Raw genomic sequence first — 18,489 nt, forward strand, 5'->3', positions numbered from 1 at the left:
CCTCACACTCCGACCACATGGCAAATTAGGGTCGTACAAACTTTTCAGGATGATGTGTCGAGTAAACTGGTACAACTAAACAGAACGCTAACATGTTCTCACTTAGTTACACCAACACGAGTTTCAAGCTTAAATATGTTTTATATAAAATAAACAAGCTTATAATGATATACAGTTACGTTATTACAAGCTTGCCTGAAGAGGTACAAGTTTACAATAACATAACTACATCCTTCTTCTACAGCTCTAGCCTATCCTGTTGGCTGGTCGAGGCACACGGCACCTACTGCTCACTGCTTCCGACATCCTGCTCGAGTCTCGGGGACTCTTGTACTGGTCGGGCTGAAGAGGATGGCCCCACCGATGCCTGGCTGGTCGAGACCGCAGGCTTCGCCGGTTGGCTCACAACTGATGGCGTTTACAGCTGACTTATTAATGGCGTACCCTGTATAGGTGCTGTCCCACCTCCACACAGGTTAATGTCGCCAATTATCTTTGAAGACAGGTCCAGCTGGGTCATCCGAAGCACCTCAGCCTTGTCTGGATCTACCTCCTTCGGGTACCCAGCCTCCAGGCGCTTGAGATCGATCAGGGGGTAGTGAGCACGCACCATGCTTAGCACATGTGCACCTGTGTACTCGCCCACCTCCTTCACAAACTCTTGGAACCATCCCCATGCCTTTTGGCATCTCTCGACCAGTCCGAGCTGCGGTGTCCTTGGCACTTCCTCTGTAAGCGCTGGGTCGATAAGGTTGAGGACGGGCAAAATGCCAGTTGCCACTTCCTGGCACTGGTTCTTCCATGTGTCCTGATCCTCGGTGATCTCTAGGCATCGCGCCTTCTAGCCGTCACGATCTTTCATCACGGTTTCCAAATGCTTCTTGGCATTGACTTTTAAAACTGCAAACCACGTAAGATATTAAAATGTCACGCCACGACAAGATAAGGCGGGCAACATAGTGAGCAAGGTGGTCTGGAACACTTACTTTTTAGTTCCTCCTTCATCTTGGTTGTGTGGTCCCGGAGTTGCGACTGGTCGTGCGCCAGTTTCTTGTTGTCCTCCTTCAGGTGACCACACTCTATGGCCACACGACTATTCTCCTCTTGGAGACAGACTACTTCGGCTTCTAAGCCTGCACTACAGCTGTTACTACCAACAATGCAACAACACGTGTCATGCACTTGTTGTGATAAAGTGACAACTTACTTGTTTTTTCATGCTCTTTGTTACTGAGCTGGACGACCAGGTTCTGGTTCTGTGCCTCTTGCTCTGTCCTCTCCTGGTTGGCAGCTTCAAGTTGGTGGCGCAAGTGTTCCACCTCGGCCGCTAGTTCTTTATTGCTTGCCGTGATCCCCTCAATCTGGTCGAAGCACTTCTTTCGGTACCTTGCGGTCTTCATTAAGTCCTGCATGTACAAAAGCTAAGTCAGACAGTTTGACTAGATAGCAGGATCAAGTGGTCATGCAAAACATACCTGGACTTCCATCACCAGACGTTTTGCCGCTTGTTCAACTTTCATGGCCTCTTTGACCTCTAGGATTTCTTCATGAACAACCCATTGGTCGTTCCGCCAGCGCGACACATATACATGTTGTCGTTTGTCCTGGGGACGGCCCAGGACCTCCTCTACTTCGTCCTCTTCGACCTCTTGTTCAGGTAGCGGCGCTGGTCCAGAGTTTGCAGCCTCTGCGATCACTATGGCCTTCCCACGGGCCATAGCATTAGCAAACGTGCTTTGTGCCACCTCCGGCTGCTGCTCCTCGGTTTGGTCTGTTACCCTTGGCGCTGACGTGTCCCCCTCAGCAGGGTTAGTTCTTGGAGCACCTATACTTGGCTCGGCTCTCCCCTCGACCACCTGCTCGGGGACTATTGTCTGGCTGCTCGTCTGCTGAGGCTCTGGTGGACTTTCTGCTATAGGTTCCTCCATAGCCGGCTACTGGGCAGTTTTTTCTGACATTGCTGGCGGAGCCATGCCGCACCCAGCTAGTTGGTCGGGATTTTCGGTGGATGCCGATCTAATATATCCGAGATAAGTTCAGAAGATGACATTATTCAATTTAAATTGTAAGCTTACATCAAGGCTACAAATACTTACAGCTTGGAAGCGCGGAATGATGTGGCGAAGGCGTGTCTCTTCGGCCGTGCTTGCTCCGCGTGCTCTGCGGGTGCCATCTGGTTTCCCTCTACGACCAGCACCGGCGCCGGGGCTTGATGCTCGACCCCTTTGCCGCTTGTCCTCTGCACTTCAGTGGTCTGTGATGCGGGTCCCACTGGCATGGAGGAGCCACCTTGATCCATCGGCTCCAGTTGCCTCCTCCTCTTTCGAGGGACGAGTCGAAAGATGTCCGCATCCTCTATTTCATCGTCTGACATGGTGAAGATCGCCTGACGACGCTTGCTGGCCACCGGCCGCTTACCAGCAGCTCTGGCCGCTGCCTCCTCCTCAACTCTGAGCACAGCCCAGTCGACGTCTTCGATCCTGGCGCTGGTCTGGGAGGTTGGGCCGGCAACTTGCGGCCAATCTACACCAGGGGGTGGAGACACGAACACTGTTGCTCTATCTCTACCATTAATCTGGAAAACATAAAGGAGATAACACAGTAAGTTTCTGTTACAACATAAAACTATGGGTACAAGATAGAATGATTTACCTTTGGGGGAGGTCGGGCGAGCTTGAAAGCGTGCTCGATGTTGCTCAATCTGACATAATTTGGATCAGCTAAGTTAAATAGCTCTCCAATTCTGGCTTTGACTTTGACCTTGTCAAGCGCCTCTTGCCTGGTCCTTGTTGGATCTGCGCTACCTTGGTACTCGTAGCCAGGGTGTACCCTCCTCTAGTAGGGCTGGATCCTTCGGCTGATGAAGTTTCCGACCACGCTTGGACCGTCTAGTTTCCTCCACGGGATCATCCCAAGTAGTTCTTGGATCTGTTCCAGGTGCTCGGGCTTTTCCGACCAGCTGTTCTTCCTCTCTGGAATGAATCCCACGTCGCACAGTGTGATCATGTTCGGCTCTTCATGGATGTAGAACCACTTCTTGTACCAGTCGTCCAGCGATGTGTTCCAAGGGCAGTGCAAGTACTAGGCCTTCATCCCATCACGTAGATTGAGGTACACACCTCCGGCTATCTTTGAGCCGCCGCTTCCTTTCTTCCGCAGACAGAAAAGATGGCAAAAGAAGTCGAAATGGGGCTGGAAGCCACCATATGCTTCGCAAAGATGAATGAAGGTGGAGACAAGAAGAATCGAGTTGGGATGCAGATTGCAAATCCCAATCTTGTAATACAAACAGAGCCCCTGAAGGAAAGGGTGCACTGGAACCCCAAAACCCCGCTTGAAGAAATCTTCGAAAACCACAATCTCACCTGGTTGTGGATCGAGGTACCCTTCTCCTTCCGATGCGCACCATCCTGCGAGTGCCTTGTTGTGGAGTACTCCCATGATGACGAGGTCTTCGATGGTCTGCTCGTTGCTTCTTGACTTTCACCACTCCTTCGCCATGACTCTGGCTTTCTTCTCGGCGTCACTCTTCGCCATGAATCTGCCCTTGCTGATGGAGGTGGATACGGTGGAGGGGTGATTGGTGATGATTTCAGAGGTATTAGGGTTGGCAAGAGGAAGAAGAAGGCTGCGACGGCGAATGGTATTGGGGATCGGTAAAAAGTAACTTACCAGTTCTATATTATAAATAACCAAGAGTTCCGCCGTTTTGTCTGCCCGAGATTCTTGGGAGACGTGCACACGCGCCGCAGATGGTTGTTTTCACAACCTTGAGATCTATGCCAATATATGCGCCCCTTCGTTATCAGTATACGCACCTCTTCGTTGCTAGTGTGAGAGGGCCCACACTGACGCACCTCCTTACAGGTGCCAAGCAACTGTTTGCCTGAAAGAACAAGAAGGCAGTATGACGTGCTATACCCGTCTTCTTTTTTGACCAGACGTGTCAGATTGGACTTAACAGAGTAAGAAGATAAATAAATACACCAAATAATAGTACAAGCGGCATTCCTCGCTGCATGTCTCGTGCTCAGGTATGGTCCAGACCACTACCGTGCTCGGGGACTGCTCCGACCACTACCGTGCTCAGGGACTGCTCCGACCACTACCGTGCTCGGGGACTGCTCCAACCACTACCGTGCCCGGGGACTGCTCCGACCACTACCATGCTCGGGGACTGTTCCGAAGACTGCTCGACGATTGTTCTCCTCGGCTACATGTGACGTGTACTCACATACAGTCGAGAGGCATTTATTTGGACCTTGCTACAAGGCTTATACTTCTCCTTTCAGCAAGCTCAGGGACTACATCGGTACGATGCACCTGCCAGTGCATCTTGTATTGATTGTACGACGACTGAATTCTTAACTTTAGTAGAAATTCTTTTTAGACCCTGGCACCACATGCCTACGTCACATACTACCAGGCTCGGAGACTAAGTGAGCACACTTCACCTTGCGGTGAATATGTTTATTTTATCAACCCCTACGCTTTGACTGATTGCCAAGATTACTACTGTCCAAGGGTCACTTACATTTCTTATCAGAAATACAAGTGGGCACACTTGATAAGGAAAGAAATCTTTTTCTTTTTTCTTTAAGAGCACCATGCATTCTTCGGACAACCGGAATCTTCGACTATAATCGTGGTCTACTGCCCTCAGTTCTGATCAGAATGCTGGCGCATTTGATTGGTCAATGTTTCAATCAGTTGAAGATGACATGGAGACGGATCGCATTAGCCGAAGGAGATTCAACGGTGTGTCGCAGCATAATACATGGTGCTCGGGGACTAGCTGTGGGGGTATTAACCCCTATACCCTTACGGCTGGGCTTGGGCCGGCCTGAATCAGGGGGTCTGGTCCACTGGAAGACGACGCGTGGCTCGGCCAACCTGTTCGGAGTCCCGCGCAAGGATTCAAGGCAGATTTGGAGATCAAGCAAGATCCTGGTCGGTTAGAATAGGAGTCCTTATCCGGCCACCTATGTCAATTGTAACTGGCTAGGATTAGTTTCCAGATCTGTAACCCCGCCCCCCGGACTATATAAGGTGGGCAGGGGACCCCTCTAAAAAACATCTCTCATTGACATACAGCAATACAATCAAACGCAGGACGTAGGTATTACGCCTTCTTGGCGGCCGAACCTGGATAAAACCTCGTGTCTGTCTTGTGTTACCGTTTTATTTGTGGCTTGCGCATCTGTCTGCCGACAATCTACTACCTTAGGCATACCCCTAGGTAGACTGCCGACCATATTTCGTCGACACGGTGCCCTATCGCCACATGGCACCGGACTATACGCCACACAAGTTTGAAATCTAGCAAGCCTCTCGTGCGTGCCACTCCCTTGATAGTCTGACCGATGGGACTAGCAGTCAAACCGCTAGGTCAACATAGACCTGGTTTGCCTCTTCTCACGGGCTTTTGCACATAACTTATAATCCAGTGCCAAACCCTAGGGGTCATCGAATCAATCCGGTGGCCACAAAATCAACCGGCAACTTCATTTTCAAAGCCTTTAAATCATCCAAGTGTTCAAACCACTTCGTGCAAGTTGTAAGGTCAAGGTAGGGTTGTCGAGTCGAATTTGGATTAAGTTTACTGACATGTGGAGGACAGACTCGAGTTTCGAGGTGAGTTTTATAGAAGCGACAGAAAAAAAATTCTATCTCTTTAATATTAGGTAGGTATAGGTATAAAATATAGATTTTATTGGATGATAAATTGTTTAAGGTTCCGGTTTATTTATTAGAGAAAATAAAGAGTTCAATGATCTATAATACTATATTTATTATTTATTTTCTATTTATAAGAAAAGTGGGAGACAAAAAAAAACAAAAAAGGCGCCAAGAATCCGTAGGTATATAGATGTAGATTAGATTGAATGATAAATTATTTAAGATTGTAGTCACTATTTATTTTTCTATTTATAAGTAAAAATGTGAGATAAAAAAGGAGAAACAAAAAATCACGAAACTATCGGCATAATATAGATATAGATTAGTTTTGACGAATTATTAGATTAAAGAAGGACACGCAGATAAAAAGGGAGATTAGAAAAAGAGAAAAAAGACCCATTATACTATATATGTTATTTATATTTTTACAAGGAAAAGGGAGATAAAAAAAGAAAAAAACAAAGTCACGTATAGAAGCTAACGCGGGGAAGGAAAAAAAACGAAACGTCTTCCAAACTGATGGCCGAAACATAGACGGAACGTCTTCCGCAGAAAAACTGCCGGTTTCATTTGACGGAGAAAATCGGACGCGGGAAGGACTGATCGCCTAAGCCGATCGCTTTAGAATTAAGTTGGACGAAAAATTGGAAGTGACAGAAATTTTACCTTTTTATTATTAAATATAGATATAGATTTATGTGTTGTGAAATTATAATATTTTTAAAAATTGATGGTCAAAATTGAAATATCTGTTTTAGAACAAAGCTAATTCGACACGTGAAAAAAAACGGAGGGATTCACAGAATAACGAAATTTTGATGGCATTTCGAATTTGGTGATCTTTCGATGCTATTTACCCTCCCCGACTCGCGCCGCACCAGAAAAGAAAAACACGCGACACGCGACACGCGACTAGGGCCTCGATCCGCCTCCGCCCCACGCACCCTCTCCTCTCGCTACGCCCACTTCGCCGCCGCGGACGCAATGAGCACGGGCTGGAGGACGCTGCTGCTGCGCATCGGCGACAGGTGCCCCGAGTATGGGGGCTCCGCCGACCACAAGGAGCACATCGTGAGAGCCCCTCCCTCTTCCCACCCACTGTTTTCCCCTTCTGCTCTCCTTGCTCTCGGAACCCTAGGTTATCCGAACGCCGATTTATAGTTGGGAATTTGCTAGTTTAGCTTGGAGCGCTTGGTGTTTTGGTTGCCATTGCTGTTGGTCAGAGTGGGTAGGGAGCTAAAAACCCTAGTTGCTCGCACAAGAGCCTGAGACCTAGGTTTTAGTATTATTGGACTGCTGCAGTTTGAGCTGGTTAAAAAATGTTTGTATGCTTGTACTAAATGCTGCCAGAACAAAAATACTGGTAGATCACTTTACCTTTAGATTCTGAAAGAAATTGGGCTTTGGAATTGCAATGCAGCCATTTTCCTGATTGTTTGTGGTACTTCCACCTTACCTTGGGCTATGCTTATTTCTTCTTTTAAGTATCAGAGCCTCAGTCTTGTGACTTTTTTGTTGGACGTGGTATATGTAATATTGCTGTTTGGTCTAACTAGATTTTATCATGTAGACGAAGCATTACATTTTAATGAGAAACGGTTCTGGGCAGGAAGTAAAATTTGTATGCAAAAAGTTTGCACATCTGTTAGTGCACTCAGTGCATACCAAAAAATTGGAAATGGAATAGTCTGTAAATTCTAGATATACAAATCTGCACTTTGTATTTTTCACAGGTTGTGTCTGAACTTTATGGTTTCATGGATTGCTGTGCTTCTGTTGAATTTTTTGTAAGTGAATCAGTGATTGTAGTCGATGAATTTATGGTAAAATGAATGTCCCATGAGGTCTTAACTTTTAAGGGCAACAAGTAGAGTTTGTGATATCATTTTTTTTACAGAGTGCAGTTTGATTAAATGATTTCACCAGCAAAGAACTGACATGATATAACTAGGGTACAAAATAAAGGTGCATAGCAAATTTCTGCACAGCACATAGTTAGAACAGTGTTCCATTTGGTTGCGAATTTACACAATTACACCATCATATAGTTTTTCAATGTATGGATATGAATGATATAATTTGTGTAATTTATCTTAAACATGTTCTTATCAAACATTTGCTTCATAGGAAACTTGTTATGGTGTACTATCCCGAGAATTTGAACACTCCAGAGATGCAATATTTGAGGTCAGTATGCAGCAGTCGAGCCTGTTCATATATTATTGTTCCTATTTTCTAATCTGGACCTTTTTGCTAGTAGTTTATAACGAGTAATTCTAACTGGGCTGCTTCCAGATGTAGTCCATTAGCTAAGCCAATTTTTGAATTTCATAGAGTAACTAAGATCGGGGTTGTCCAGATCGCGACAAAGCTGGAACTTTTCCCTTAAACGATCAGATCATATCATAGGATCAAGAATGTGCAACAGACACCTCTTGACACATCGATGATATCAGCGAGCTTCAATTTGTTTTCACATCCATAACTATATACCAAGCCTTTTTGCTACATTTTTTTTAGATGAAAGGTTTCCCCTGCTTTATTTGCATAAAGCACTCAAAAGCGTTCAGCACAGCGTACCAGGCTCGCCCGCCAGAGTTTACAGTTCAAAGCAAACAAGCCTAAAGCCCAAACGTCATAGACGAGCACCCAAATGACACTCGCACCGATTATTACAAATCAAAACCTTTCTTGCGTCTCCTCAGATTGAATCACAGCTACGGAGCCCAGTGCCGAAGATTGCAACGCCAATGTCTCCAACCTTGATCTCATTCCCCCATCCCAACAGTTCTTTGGCGGCTGTCTTTCTTTGCTCTTCAGATCCTGCGTCACCGAGTCCACCATGGTTTCCAGGACCGTTGCCACCTCCTCCTTCCACTCGATCTGTGCCGGGCGCCTTGCTACTTCTTCCATCCTGACTATTCTGCTCTCTAGCAACACTCCAACCTCCTGCTTGAACATTGAAAGCCATCCTCTTAGCATCTTTGCGATCCTGATCAGCACCATCTTTGTACCTAGCCAAAACACCCCCTGAAAGCAAATTTCATTTCTTAACTTCCATAAAGACCACAAAACAGCAGATGAAATCACATTAGTAACCACATGTTTCTTATTCGCAACCCACAACTTAGCTACAGACTCATAGTCAGCACCGATATTCTCACCTAACACCTCAGCAACCAAACTCCAAACACTCACAGCTACACAACATTCAAAGAATAAATGCCGAATGGATTCCTGTTCACTACAAAAAAGGCAAGTGGGATCCGAAACATCCCTCCTTTTCTGTAAATTGTCCCTCGTAAGAATTCTGTTAAGAGAGAGCAACCACAGAAAGAACTGTACTCTAGGTGGAATCACAAGCTTCCATATGGCATGAATATAAACCGGAAACACACCTCTACAATTAATCCTAGCATACAAGGATTGGACAGCGTAAGTGCCATGAGAAGTATAGCTCAACACTATCTGATCCTCATCATCGTTGAGGATGGTTTCCTCTATTACACCACAAAGTTCCCACCACATGTTCATAAGAGCCTCGGAAACATTTCTTCTAAAAGTGAGCTTAAGCTCATGCCCATCCCAGACATGGCTTATAGCCTTACCATGCTGCTCATTAATGATATACAACGGCCAGAACATAATGGCCAAACTTGTATTTCCTACCCATTGGTCTTCCCAAAACCTTACCTTCCTCGCCTTTTTGCTACATTTGCAAGCCACACCGGCATTCTTAAGGCTAGCAACTCAGCATGCCACCTGTAGGTTGGTCTGTTGTACCAGCATGTTGACACCGGTTCCTAACATTCGTGCGAAATAAAACTAAACATGTGAACGCAATCAATGCATTTCTTACACTTAGTGTTTTGTGCAAATGATACCATTTTCCATGGTATATTGTGCAACTTATTCTTAACTGTTGGAATTTGAAAGTAATTCTTTAAATAAATTCAATTAACTAACCACACCAGCTTATTTTATTTGAACTTGTCTCCAATAAAACTCAATTAAATTTACGAAATAAACAATTTAACTGTTCAACATAATAAATGATATTTGGTTATAAAATATTTCATAATTCATAAATGAGCTAAAAAAAGCATATTAGACAAACAGCGCTTATAAATTAATATAACAGTATGAGATCCAGTCCGGTCTTAGAACCGACCCCATGTCATGTCAGCTTTGTGGGATTGTAACACCAATCTGTATCTTGATCATGACAACATTGTGAGTGAGTGCAGACTATTCTTTTCTGCCAGTGAATATAGATACGAAAAAATGTATGCAAAAAAATATTTTCCAGTTGCTGCATGCTTTACTTTTTCTGTGCCTGGGAGGCATGTCTTCGTATAAAACTGAAGTACCTTGAGGTGCTAACTGAAACTTTTTCTTTGCCCGAGCAGTTTGTCCTTCAGTGCGCAGAACAATTGCCTCACAAGATTCCTTTCTTTGGAGTTCTGGTATGCAAGTATATTTACTCTAAAGTTTATAGCATATTGCTTTTATGTTCTCTTTATTTGCTAAAATTATGTATGGAGCAATTATGAATATAACGTTCACTTGTAACTGTACTCATAATTCCCTTTGTGTCCTTAAGATAGGACAACAAATACTAGCGTTATCAAAGCAAACTCCAGATGCCACATTTCATCCCTTTATATTTCATAAGTGTTAGGGAGTTATTCTATTGTACTTTTTGTTTAGGTCACTAGCATAGTGATACATCATGATCAAGTTGAGATTCTAGAATGGTGGTTTACATGGTTTTTTTCATGGATCTTGAGAGGACATCAATGTTCACTGACGTCTCAGTTCATAATTTCCTACACTTCTGACTTCTGAGTTTTGAGATTGGCCTTACTGACCTTGCACGTAAACAAAATGTCATAACCTGTCTTTTTCATTTATGAATATGCTTTCATTGTTGTTTGCTGCTTCTGTATGATTGTTTGTTAACTGTCACATAGCCTCTGTGGAGGTTGCAATGCCACTGCCAAATGTATACATTTTTTGGAGAAACTAATGGCAAACATGTTCTCTTCTCATCCTTTCCATATGTATGCTGGAATTAGCAAATTTCTGAATGGTGTGTATATTTACATGCAAAAGAGAGTACCCATGTGTCTCATGATGTCCTCTGGTTGATAATAGGGTTATTTGGATGGGTACCATTACAATTATCAGAACTTTGAGATGTACCATTAAAATTCATCTATTTTGAGATTTACCATTATAATTCAATGTTTCACTGAGTTTTGCCATTTTTTACGTCTTTCAGCTGCTTGGGCCCACTGGCAGGCGTATGCGTACTGTTCGCTTTTCTGTATGGACGTATTTGCCCCCGTGAAAACACCCGCATCGCTCGTTCTAGCGGAGCCAGGCTTCGCTAGCTCCCGCGCCTTGTCCGCTCAACTCCTCTTCCTCGCGAGCGTCTCTTCCACCGCCAGGCTCACCTCCTCTTCCACGGCCGACAACCACGATAGCGTCGGTGCGCCGCAGCCACCGCGCCAGATCTGCCGACCTCCGCCTGCTCACCTCCTCTTCCACCGCCCGAATCGAGCTCTACCACGCGAGCAGTGCTCGGATCGCCTCCTCTTCCACCACGCGAGCAGCGCCTGAATCACCTCCTCTTCCACCACCGGCGCCCGAATCGAGCTCCACCGCAGCGGCAGGGTGGCCAGAATTGAGCTCGGCAGCGGGCGCTGGTGCCACTCCACCACCGGGGAAGATGGAATCTGCGGCGCTAGGGAAGAAAATGGAGTCCGCCATGGGCTACACGCCCCGGGCTCCACCCTCCACTTCGTCGTGCTCCCCCCATCTCTACATCGGTGAGGTCGCCTCCACCTCCAGATCCGCTATTCACACCGGCGAGGTCGCCTCCACCTCCAGATCCGCCATCCTCCTCCGCGTGTCCTCCTCCTCCCTCCGTGCATGCCGGCCACCTCCCATGGCCGCAGTCGTCGTCCTCCTCCACCTCCATGCATGGTCGTAGCTCACCTCTGCGCCGTCCTCCACTACCTCCGTGCTCTGCGGCGTCGGTTGGTGGGCGAGCTGTCGGGTGCGGGCGGCAGTGGAGTTGGGCGGCGGCGGTAGTTGACTCGGGCGCGGGCTCCAGGACGCCGGCGGCTAGGGTTAGGGTTCTGCCGCCGTCGCCGTGTCGGGAGGACGAGAGAGTGAGAGGCAGAGTGAGCGCAGGAGAACAGACTCAGAGATGGGGCCACGGGCGCAGGGCTCTTTCAGCTTCGGGACGGGGGCAAATACGTCCATACAGAAAAGTGAATAGTACGCATACGCCTGTCAGTGAGCCCAAGCAGCTGGAAGACGTAAAAAATGGCAAAACTCAGTAAAACATTGAATTATAATGGTAAATCTCAAAATAGGTGAATTTTAATGGTACATCTTAAAGTTCTGAGAATTGTAATGGTACCAATTCAAATAACCCTTGATAATATTGTTCTGTCTCATTACATGAGCATGACAGTGTTTATAGTGTGTTTTAATCTTTGTTGCATCTTGCATTTTTTTGCGAGGAAAAATGCAAGATGCAACATAGATTAAAACACACTGTAAACACGGTCATGCTCATGTAATAGACAGACCAATATTATCAACCAGAGGACATCATGAGACAGTTATGGGCAAGAAAATTAGCAAATGCTTATAAGTTTTTCTGTTTCCTAACCAAGCTAGTCCATGGTTCATGATGATGTGATTTAACAACACTTTTGGTCCTAATATTATTGATGTATTATATATACAATTAACTTCAGAGTCTATTTTTGGATCCATGGTGTATGGTATTTATTGTAAGAACAGGATTATAACCTCATGGATCATGTTTAATAAAGCTAACTCTTTTGGTTGTACTTTTTTTTTAATCTCAGATTGGTTTGATAAACTTAGAAAACGAAGACTTCACCAAGGCTATTGTAGATACCACACAGGCTAACCTACAGGTACCATTATTTGTACATTACGTAAACACACTGTTAAATTTGTGATTACCATAGCTTTAAGTGTGACTGATGCCTTGATTGCAGGATGCCTTGCACAATGAAAATCGTGATAGAATTAGGATATTGTTGCGATTTCTCAGTGGTCTGGTAAGTAAAATGGCTTGTTTGCTTTGATTTTTTATTTATATCCTTAATTGCTCATTGAAAGCATAAGTCTTGTTGTTATCTATCTAGGATGCTTATCTTAGGAGTAGTTGGTGCATATGTCAGCACCTTATCTTCTTATCTTACTTTATCATCTATTTAGCACCTACTTTGGAATATGCTGTAATCCTTTCTTAAGGACCAAGTATGCTACTCTATATCTACCCCAACCTGCCATAGCCATAGCTGTGGTAAGGCTAATGAAACTGAAATCTAGCCCCAAACCTGTGTTTTGGTTCCAACACTCATTTCCTATATATCCTTAGTTGCATTGCTTGTAATTTCACTGTGTGGCATGCTGTTTTGTTTTGAACTGACAATGATCTGCATGCATAATTGTTCGTTTGTAATAGGTATATTATAATTTGAAAAGGTCTTTAGAGGTATACTGTGACTACCAGTTTCTCTTTACAATATATCATCAGTTGCTACAAAACTAGTCTATCTGAAATACGAATCTATGTGTAACTTTTAGACACTAAGCATGCATATAATTTGACTGTTGGTCTTATGAAGTTTGACCTTTTATGCCTAACTGAATCGGGGGAGTACTGTTTATGAGGGGAAACTCCTACTGTGCCATGGAAGGCTGTTAGTTGTTGCTAATCCTCTTGATGCTCAACTAACTTGGGGGATTGAATGAGCTGAAATTCTGTTCAGTTGCAGTGTAACTTCATGAATAGCATGCTTCTTAAGGCGGTAAGGTGAGGGTGCGGCGATGTAAGACATAATCTGCTGCTGACGTCTCACTCTTTGTTTGCTGCACATCAGATTTGGCAATAGGTCATTCTCTGCTGTTCTAGTTGCTGTAGCAGTAGGGCAATAGGCCACCATTGGTACATTAGTTGGTAGCTAATACATCAGCCATGTCTTGGTAGTGGGCTGAGGTAGGAATTGTACTGCTAGTACTAGGAGTAGTTGGGGCTGTACTCAGCCATGCTCATGTGTACCTTATAGTTGGTACATGAGTTGTATATACTCTACCTCTGCAATGAAAACAGGCAGTTCAGTTGCCACAAACCAAAAGAGCAGAGCTCTGGCCAACGATGGTGCTTGTGCTGTGTGTGGGGGCCTGTGCTCACCTCTTCTTCTACCTCTAGCCATAGTGAGTGTGTGTGCTGGTAAGCTTACTGCGTACCTGTGCAGGGCAGTGAGGGACCCACAAGTGGCATAGGAGCCGTACAGGTTCGCCTGCATCGCCGGACTAATCGCCGGTGATAGCACCTGGCTCGGAGATGGGCGACAGCAGCGGAGCTGCGGGAGGCGACAGTGCTGCTGGGGCTGCCTAGCCACGACAGGAGGTCGTCGTGCGCACGGTGCAGGAGGTCAGCGGCACTACTTTGCCACAGCTGACACACACCAACTATGGCGAGTGGGCGGTGACCATGAAGGTCAAGCTCAGAGCCCGACGGCTCTGGAACGCCATCGACAAGGACACCGACGTAGAAGAAGATGACATGTCAGCGCTGGAGGCCATCATCGCTGCTGTGCCTGCGGAGTATCGGGAGCCGTTGGTGGCGAAGAAGTCTGCTAAGGAGGCGTGGGATGCCATTGTAGCGATGCCCGTTGGCTCTGATCGCGCAAAGAAGGCGACGGCCTAGCTGCTGAAGCAGGAGTATGCTAACCTGAAGTTCAAGGATGGTGAGTCGGTGGAGGACTTCTCCCTTCGCCTGGAGTCGCTCATCACCAAGCTGGGGAGCCACGGTGTCACCATCGACGAAGAAGAGGCGGTCTTCAAGTACCTCCACTTCGTGCCGGTGAAGTACATCCAGATTGCTCTCTCCATAGAGACAATGCTGGACCTGTCCACCCTCACCATTGAGGATGTGACAGGCCGTCTGCGGGCGGTGGATGAGCGCATGGTGCAGGCCACAACAACGACGTACAGCGGCAAGATGCTGCTGACAGAGGAGTGGGCTGCCCGGATGAAGGAGAAGTCCGAGGAAGCCTCCTTCAGCCGTGGTGGCGATGACAAGTGCCGCAGCAAGGCTTCTTCGGAGAAGAAGGTTAGACCCCAACGCCTACCGGCGCTGCGGGAAGACAGGCCATTGGGCAAAGGAGTGCCCAAATCGCAAGCAGGAGAAGAAGGCTGAGGCTCATTTGGCGCAGGCTGATGATGATGATGAGGCCACTCTCCTGATGGCGACGTTCTGTGCACTGCACGACGTTGAGGCCAAGGAGAAGGGAGAGGTGATGGCGGTGGAGGAGCACGGGAAGGCTGTACCTGCTCGACTTGAAGGTGGAGAAGCCCATCTGCTTGACTGCGCAGCGCACGGAGGAGCCGTGGCTGTGGCACGCCCGCTATGGCCATCTCAGCTTCGACGCCGTCGGCAAGCTGGAAAAGATGGTTTTGGGGCTGCCTCACATCGAGCACGCATGCGAGCTGTGTGACAGCTGCCTGGCCGGGAAGCAAAGAAGGCTGCTATTCCCGAAGACGGCGAAGTACCGCGCGGTAGAGGCCCTTGAGCTGGTCCATGGTGACCTCTGCGGGCCGATCACGCCGGCGACGCACGGCGGGCGCAAGTAGTTCATCTTGCTGGTGGATGACTGCAGCCGGTTCATGTGGCTGCAACTTCTGACCAGCAAGACCGAGGCAGCGGAAGCGGTCAAGAAGTTCAAGACGCGCGCGGAGGTGGAGAGCGGCAAGAAGCTGCGCGTGTTGCGGACTGATCGCGGCGGCAAATTCACCTCTGTAGAGTTTGCAGCGTACTGCGCGGATCAAGGTGTGGTGCGCCACCACACCGCGCCGTACACGCCCGCAGCAGAATGGCGTGGTGGAGAGGCGCAACCAGACAGTGGTCTGCATGGCGAGGTCGATGATGAAGGCTAAGAAGATGTCGGCGGAGTTCTGGGGAGAGACGGTGACCACAGCGGTGTTCATCCTCAACCGCGAGCCTACCAAGGCCCTGAAGGGCAATACGCCGTTCAAGGCTTGGCATGGATGCAAGCCGAATGTGTCCTTCCTCAGGACATTTGGCTGCGTTGGCCATGTCAAGAACACAAAGCCCCACCTCGGCAAGCTGGAGGACAGAAGCACGCCCATGGTGCTGTTGTGCTATGAGGAGGGCAGCAAGGCCTATCGGCTCTATGATCCCAAGGGAGGTAGGGTGGTGGTCTCTAGGGATGTAGTGTTCGACGAGATGACTGCTTGGGATTGGGAGGATCAAGGCGTTGGGGAAGCTGCTGGTGTCAGCAACACATTTGTTGTCGAGCACTTGGTGATCCAAGGAGGAGGAGATGATGGCGCTGGAGAGCAGGCCGCTGGAGAACAGGCTGCTGCTGGAGAGCAGTCTCCACCAGCAGCGGCGCATTCACCTCCACCATAGTCCCCTGCGACGGCAGCACAGGGGACACCCCCACTAGAGTTCGCACCACCACCCACCAACATCGACGAGTTCGTGGATGCTTTCCATGACGGCGAGGAGGTTCAGTTCAGGCGGGTGGACAACCTTGTCGGCGAAGGGGGAGCTCCTGGGCTGTCTAGCCAGCTTCTGGATGACCCAGAACTACTACTTGTCAGCGCAGAGGAGCCGCCGACGTTCACAATGGCTGAACGCGACGCCAATTGGCGCCGGGCGATGTTGGAGGAGATGAGGGCGATCGAGGACAATGGGACATGGTAGCTGGTGGATCCACCGGTGGGCTGCAGGCCGATCGGGTTGAAGTGGGTCTAGAAGGTGAAGCGGGACGAGCGCGGCGCCATTGTCAAGTACAAGGCTCGGCTCGTCGCCCGCGGCTTTGTGCAGCGTGAGGGCATCGACTTCGAGGAAGTCTTTGCTCCGGTGGCGCGAATGGAGTCCGTTCGCTTGCTGTTGGCCATGGCAGCAGCGAAAGATTGACGCGTCCACCACCTCGACGTCAAGTCTGCGTTCCTCAACGGCGAGCTCGCGGAGACGGTCTTCGTCAAGCAAGCTCCGGGCTTCGCCGTCAAGGGCGCTGAGCACAAGGTGCTCAAGCTGCGCAAGGCGCTCTACGGGCTGTGGCAGGCCCCTCGGGCGTGGAACGCCAAGTTCGACGCCACCTTGGGCGAGCTTGGGTTCACTCGCTGCGCCACAGAGCACGCGCTGTACACGCGGCGACGGGGAAAGGAGGAGCTCGTCGTTGGCCGTATGTGGACGACTTGAGCGTCACTGGAGCGCGGGCGGAGGACATTGACGGCTTCAAGCGCGAGATGGCTCCTCGTTTCAAAATGAGCGATCTCGGCGCGCTCTCCTACTACCTTGGCGTTGAGGTGAGGTAGGGGAAGGAGCACATCTCCCTGGGCCAGCGTGCCTATGCGGAGAAGCTGCTGGAGCGCAGCGGCATGGCGGAGTGCAAGCCGTGCGCAACTCTAATGGAGGAGCGGCTGAAGCTGTCCAAGCACAGCATGGCGGCGAAGGTGGACGCGACGCGCTACCGGAGCATCGTTGGCGGGTCGCGCTACCTCACGCATACTCGGCTGGACATCGCGTTCGCGGTCGGGTATGTTAGTCGGTTCATGGAGGAACCGCGTGAGGATCACTGGACGACAGTGAAAAGGTTGCTGCGCTACGTCAAGGGAACGCTCGATCAAGCGATCATCTTCCCCAAGAGTGGCGGCCAGGGTGGGTTGCGGCTCACGGTTTTCAATGAGGCACCCCCCAAGGCAAAGGAAGGTGAGCCGGAGCTCACTGCTTGTCTTCCTTGGAGCAGCCCCTATCGCCTGGCAATCGCTGAAGTAGAAGATTGTGGCGTTGTCGACGTGTGAGGCGGAGTACGTCGCAACGGCCACGACAGCGTGCCAGGCTGTCAAGTTGCGCTGGCTGCTGGGCGAGCTGACCGGCGAGGAAGCTCACCCGCTAGCTCTGATGGTGGACAATCAGCCCGCCATAGCCCTCGCCAAGAATCCTGTTCTCCACGACCGGAGCAAGCACATCGATATCAAGTTCCACTTCCTCCGGGACTGCGTCGATGGAGGGCAGATCGTCATCGAGTTTGTCGAGACCGGCAGACAGCTCGCTGACATCCTCACCAAGTCACTCGAGCGCCTGCGGTTCATGGAGTTGAGGAAGATGATTGGCATGGATGATGTCAAGGCTTTGGGTTAGCAGCAGGATTAGGGGAAGAATGGTAAGACATAATCTGCTGCTGACCTCTCGCTCTTTGTTTGCTGCACAACAGATTTGGCAATCGGTCATTCTCTGCTGTCCTAGTTGCTGTAGCAGTAGGGCAATAGGCCATCACTGGTACATTAGTTGGTAGCTAATACATCAGCCATGTCTTGGTAGTGGGCTGAGGTAGGAATTATACTGCTAGTACTAGTAGTAGTTGGGGCTGTACTCAGCCATGCTCATGTGTACCTTATAGTTGGTACATGAGTTGTATATACTCCTCTATGCAATGAAAACAGGCAGTTCAGTTGCCACAAACCAAAAGAGCAGAGCTCTGGCCAACGCTAGTGCTTGTGCTGTGTGTGTCTGTGCTCACCCCTTCTTCTGCCTCTACCATAGTGAGTGAGTGTGTGTGCTGGTAAGCTTACTGCTTACCTGTGCAGGGCAGTGAGGGACCAACAGGCGAGTCACCCCCTTCCAGATGCCTAGGCGTTTAAGGCGTGCGGCGAGGCCATACAACGTCTTGATATATAAATAATGCACTAGAATTTAGAAGCAAATTGTACATTAATATT

The 18,489-nt window shown here is 48.5% G+C and overlaps 1 protein-coding gene across 1 annotated transcript in view; it reads left to right on the forward strand.

Annotated features, from left to right (window-relative positions):
- The first annotated feature begins 6,580 nt into the window (after positions 1 to 6,580).
- LOC136543169 (nuclear cap-binding protein subunit 1-like) overlaps positions 6,581 to 18,489 on the forward strand; it is a 44,932-nt gene continuing 33,023 nt past the window's right edge. Inside the window, exons 1-5 of the mRNA XM_066535703.1 lie at positions 6,581 to 6,750; positions 7,807 to 7,866; positions 10,089 to 10,145; positions 12,570 to 12,641; positions 12,726 to 12,788. Coding sequence (XP_066391800.1) covers positions 6,664 to 6,750; positions 7,807 to 7,866; positions 10,089 to 10,145; positions 12,570 to 12,641; positions 12,726 to 12,788 — 339 coding nt within the window. The 5' untranslated portion in view covers positions 6,581 to 6,663. The remainder of the gene's footprint in view (positions 6,751 to 7,806; positions 7,867 to 10,088; positions 10,146 to 12,569; positions 12,642 to 12,725; positions 12,789 to 18,489) is intronic.

Source organism: Miscanthus floridulus, chromosome 1, assembly GCF_019320115.1.
Source record: "Miscanthus floridulus cultivar M001 chromosome 1, ASM1932011v1, whole genome shotgun sequence".
Classification (NCBI taxonomy): domain Eukaryota; kingdom Viridiplantae; phylum Streptophyta; class Magnoliopsida; order Poales; family Poaceae; genus Miscanthus; species Miscanthus floridulus.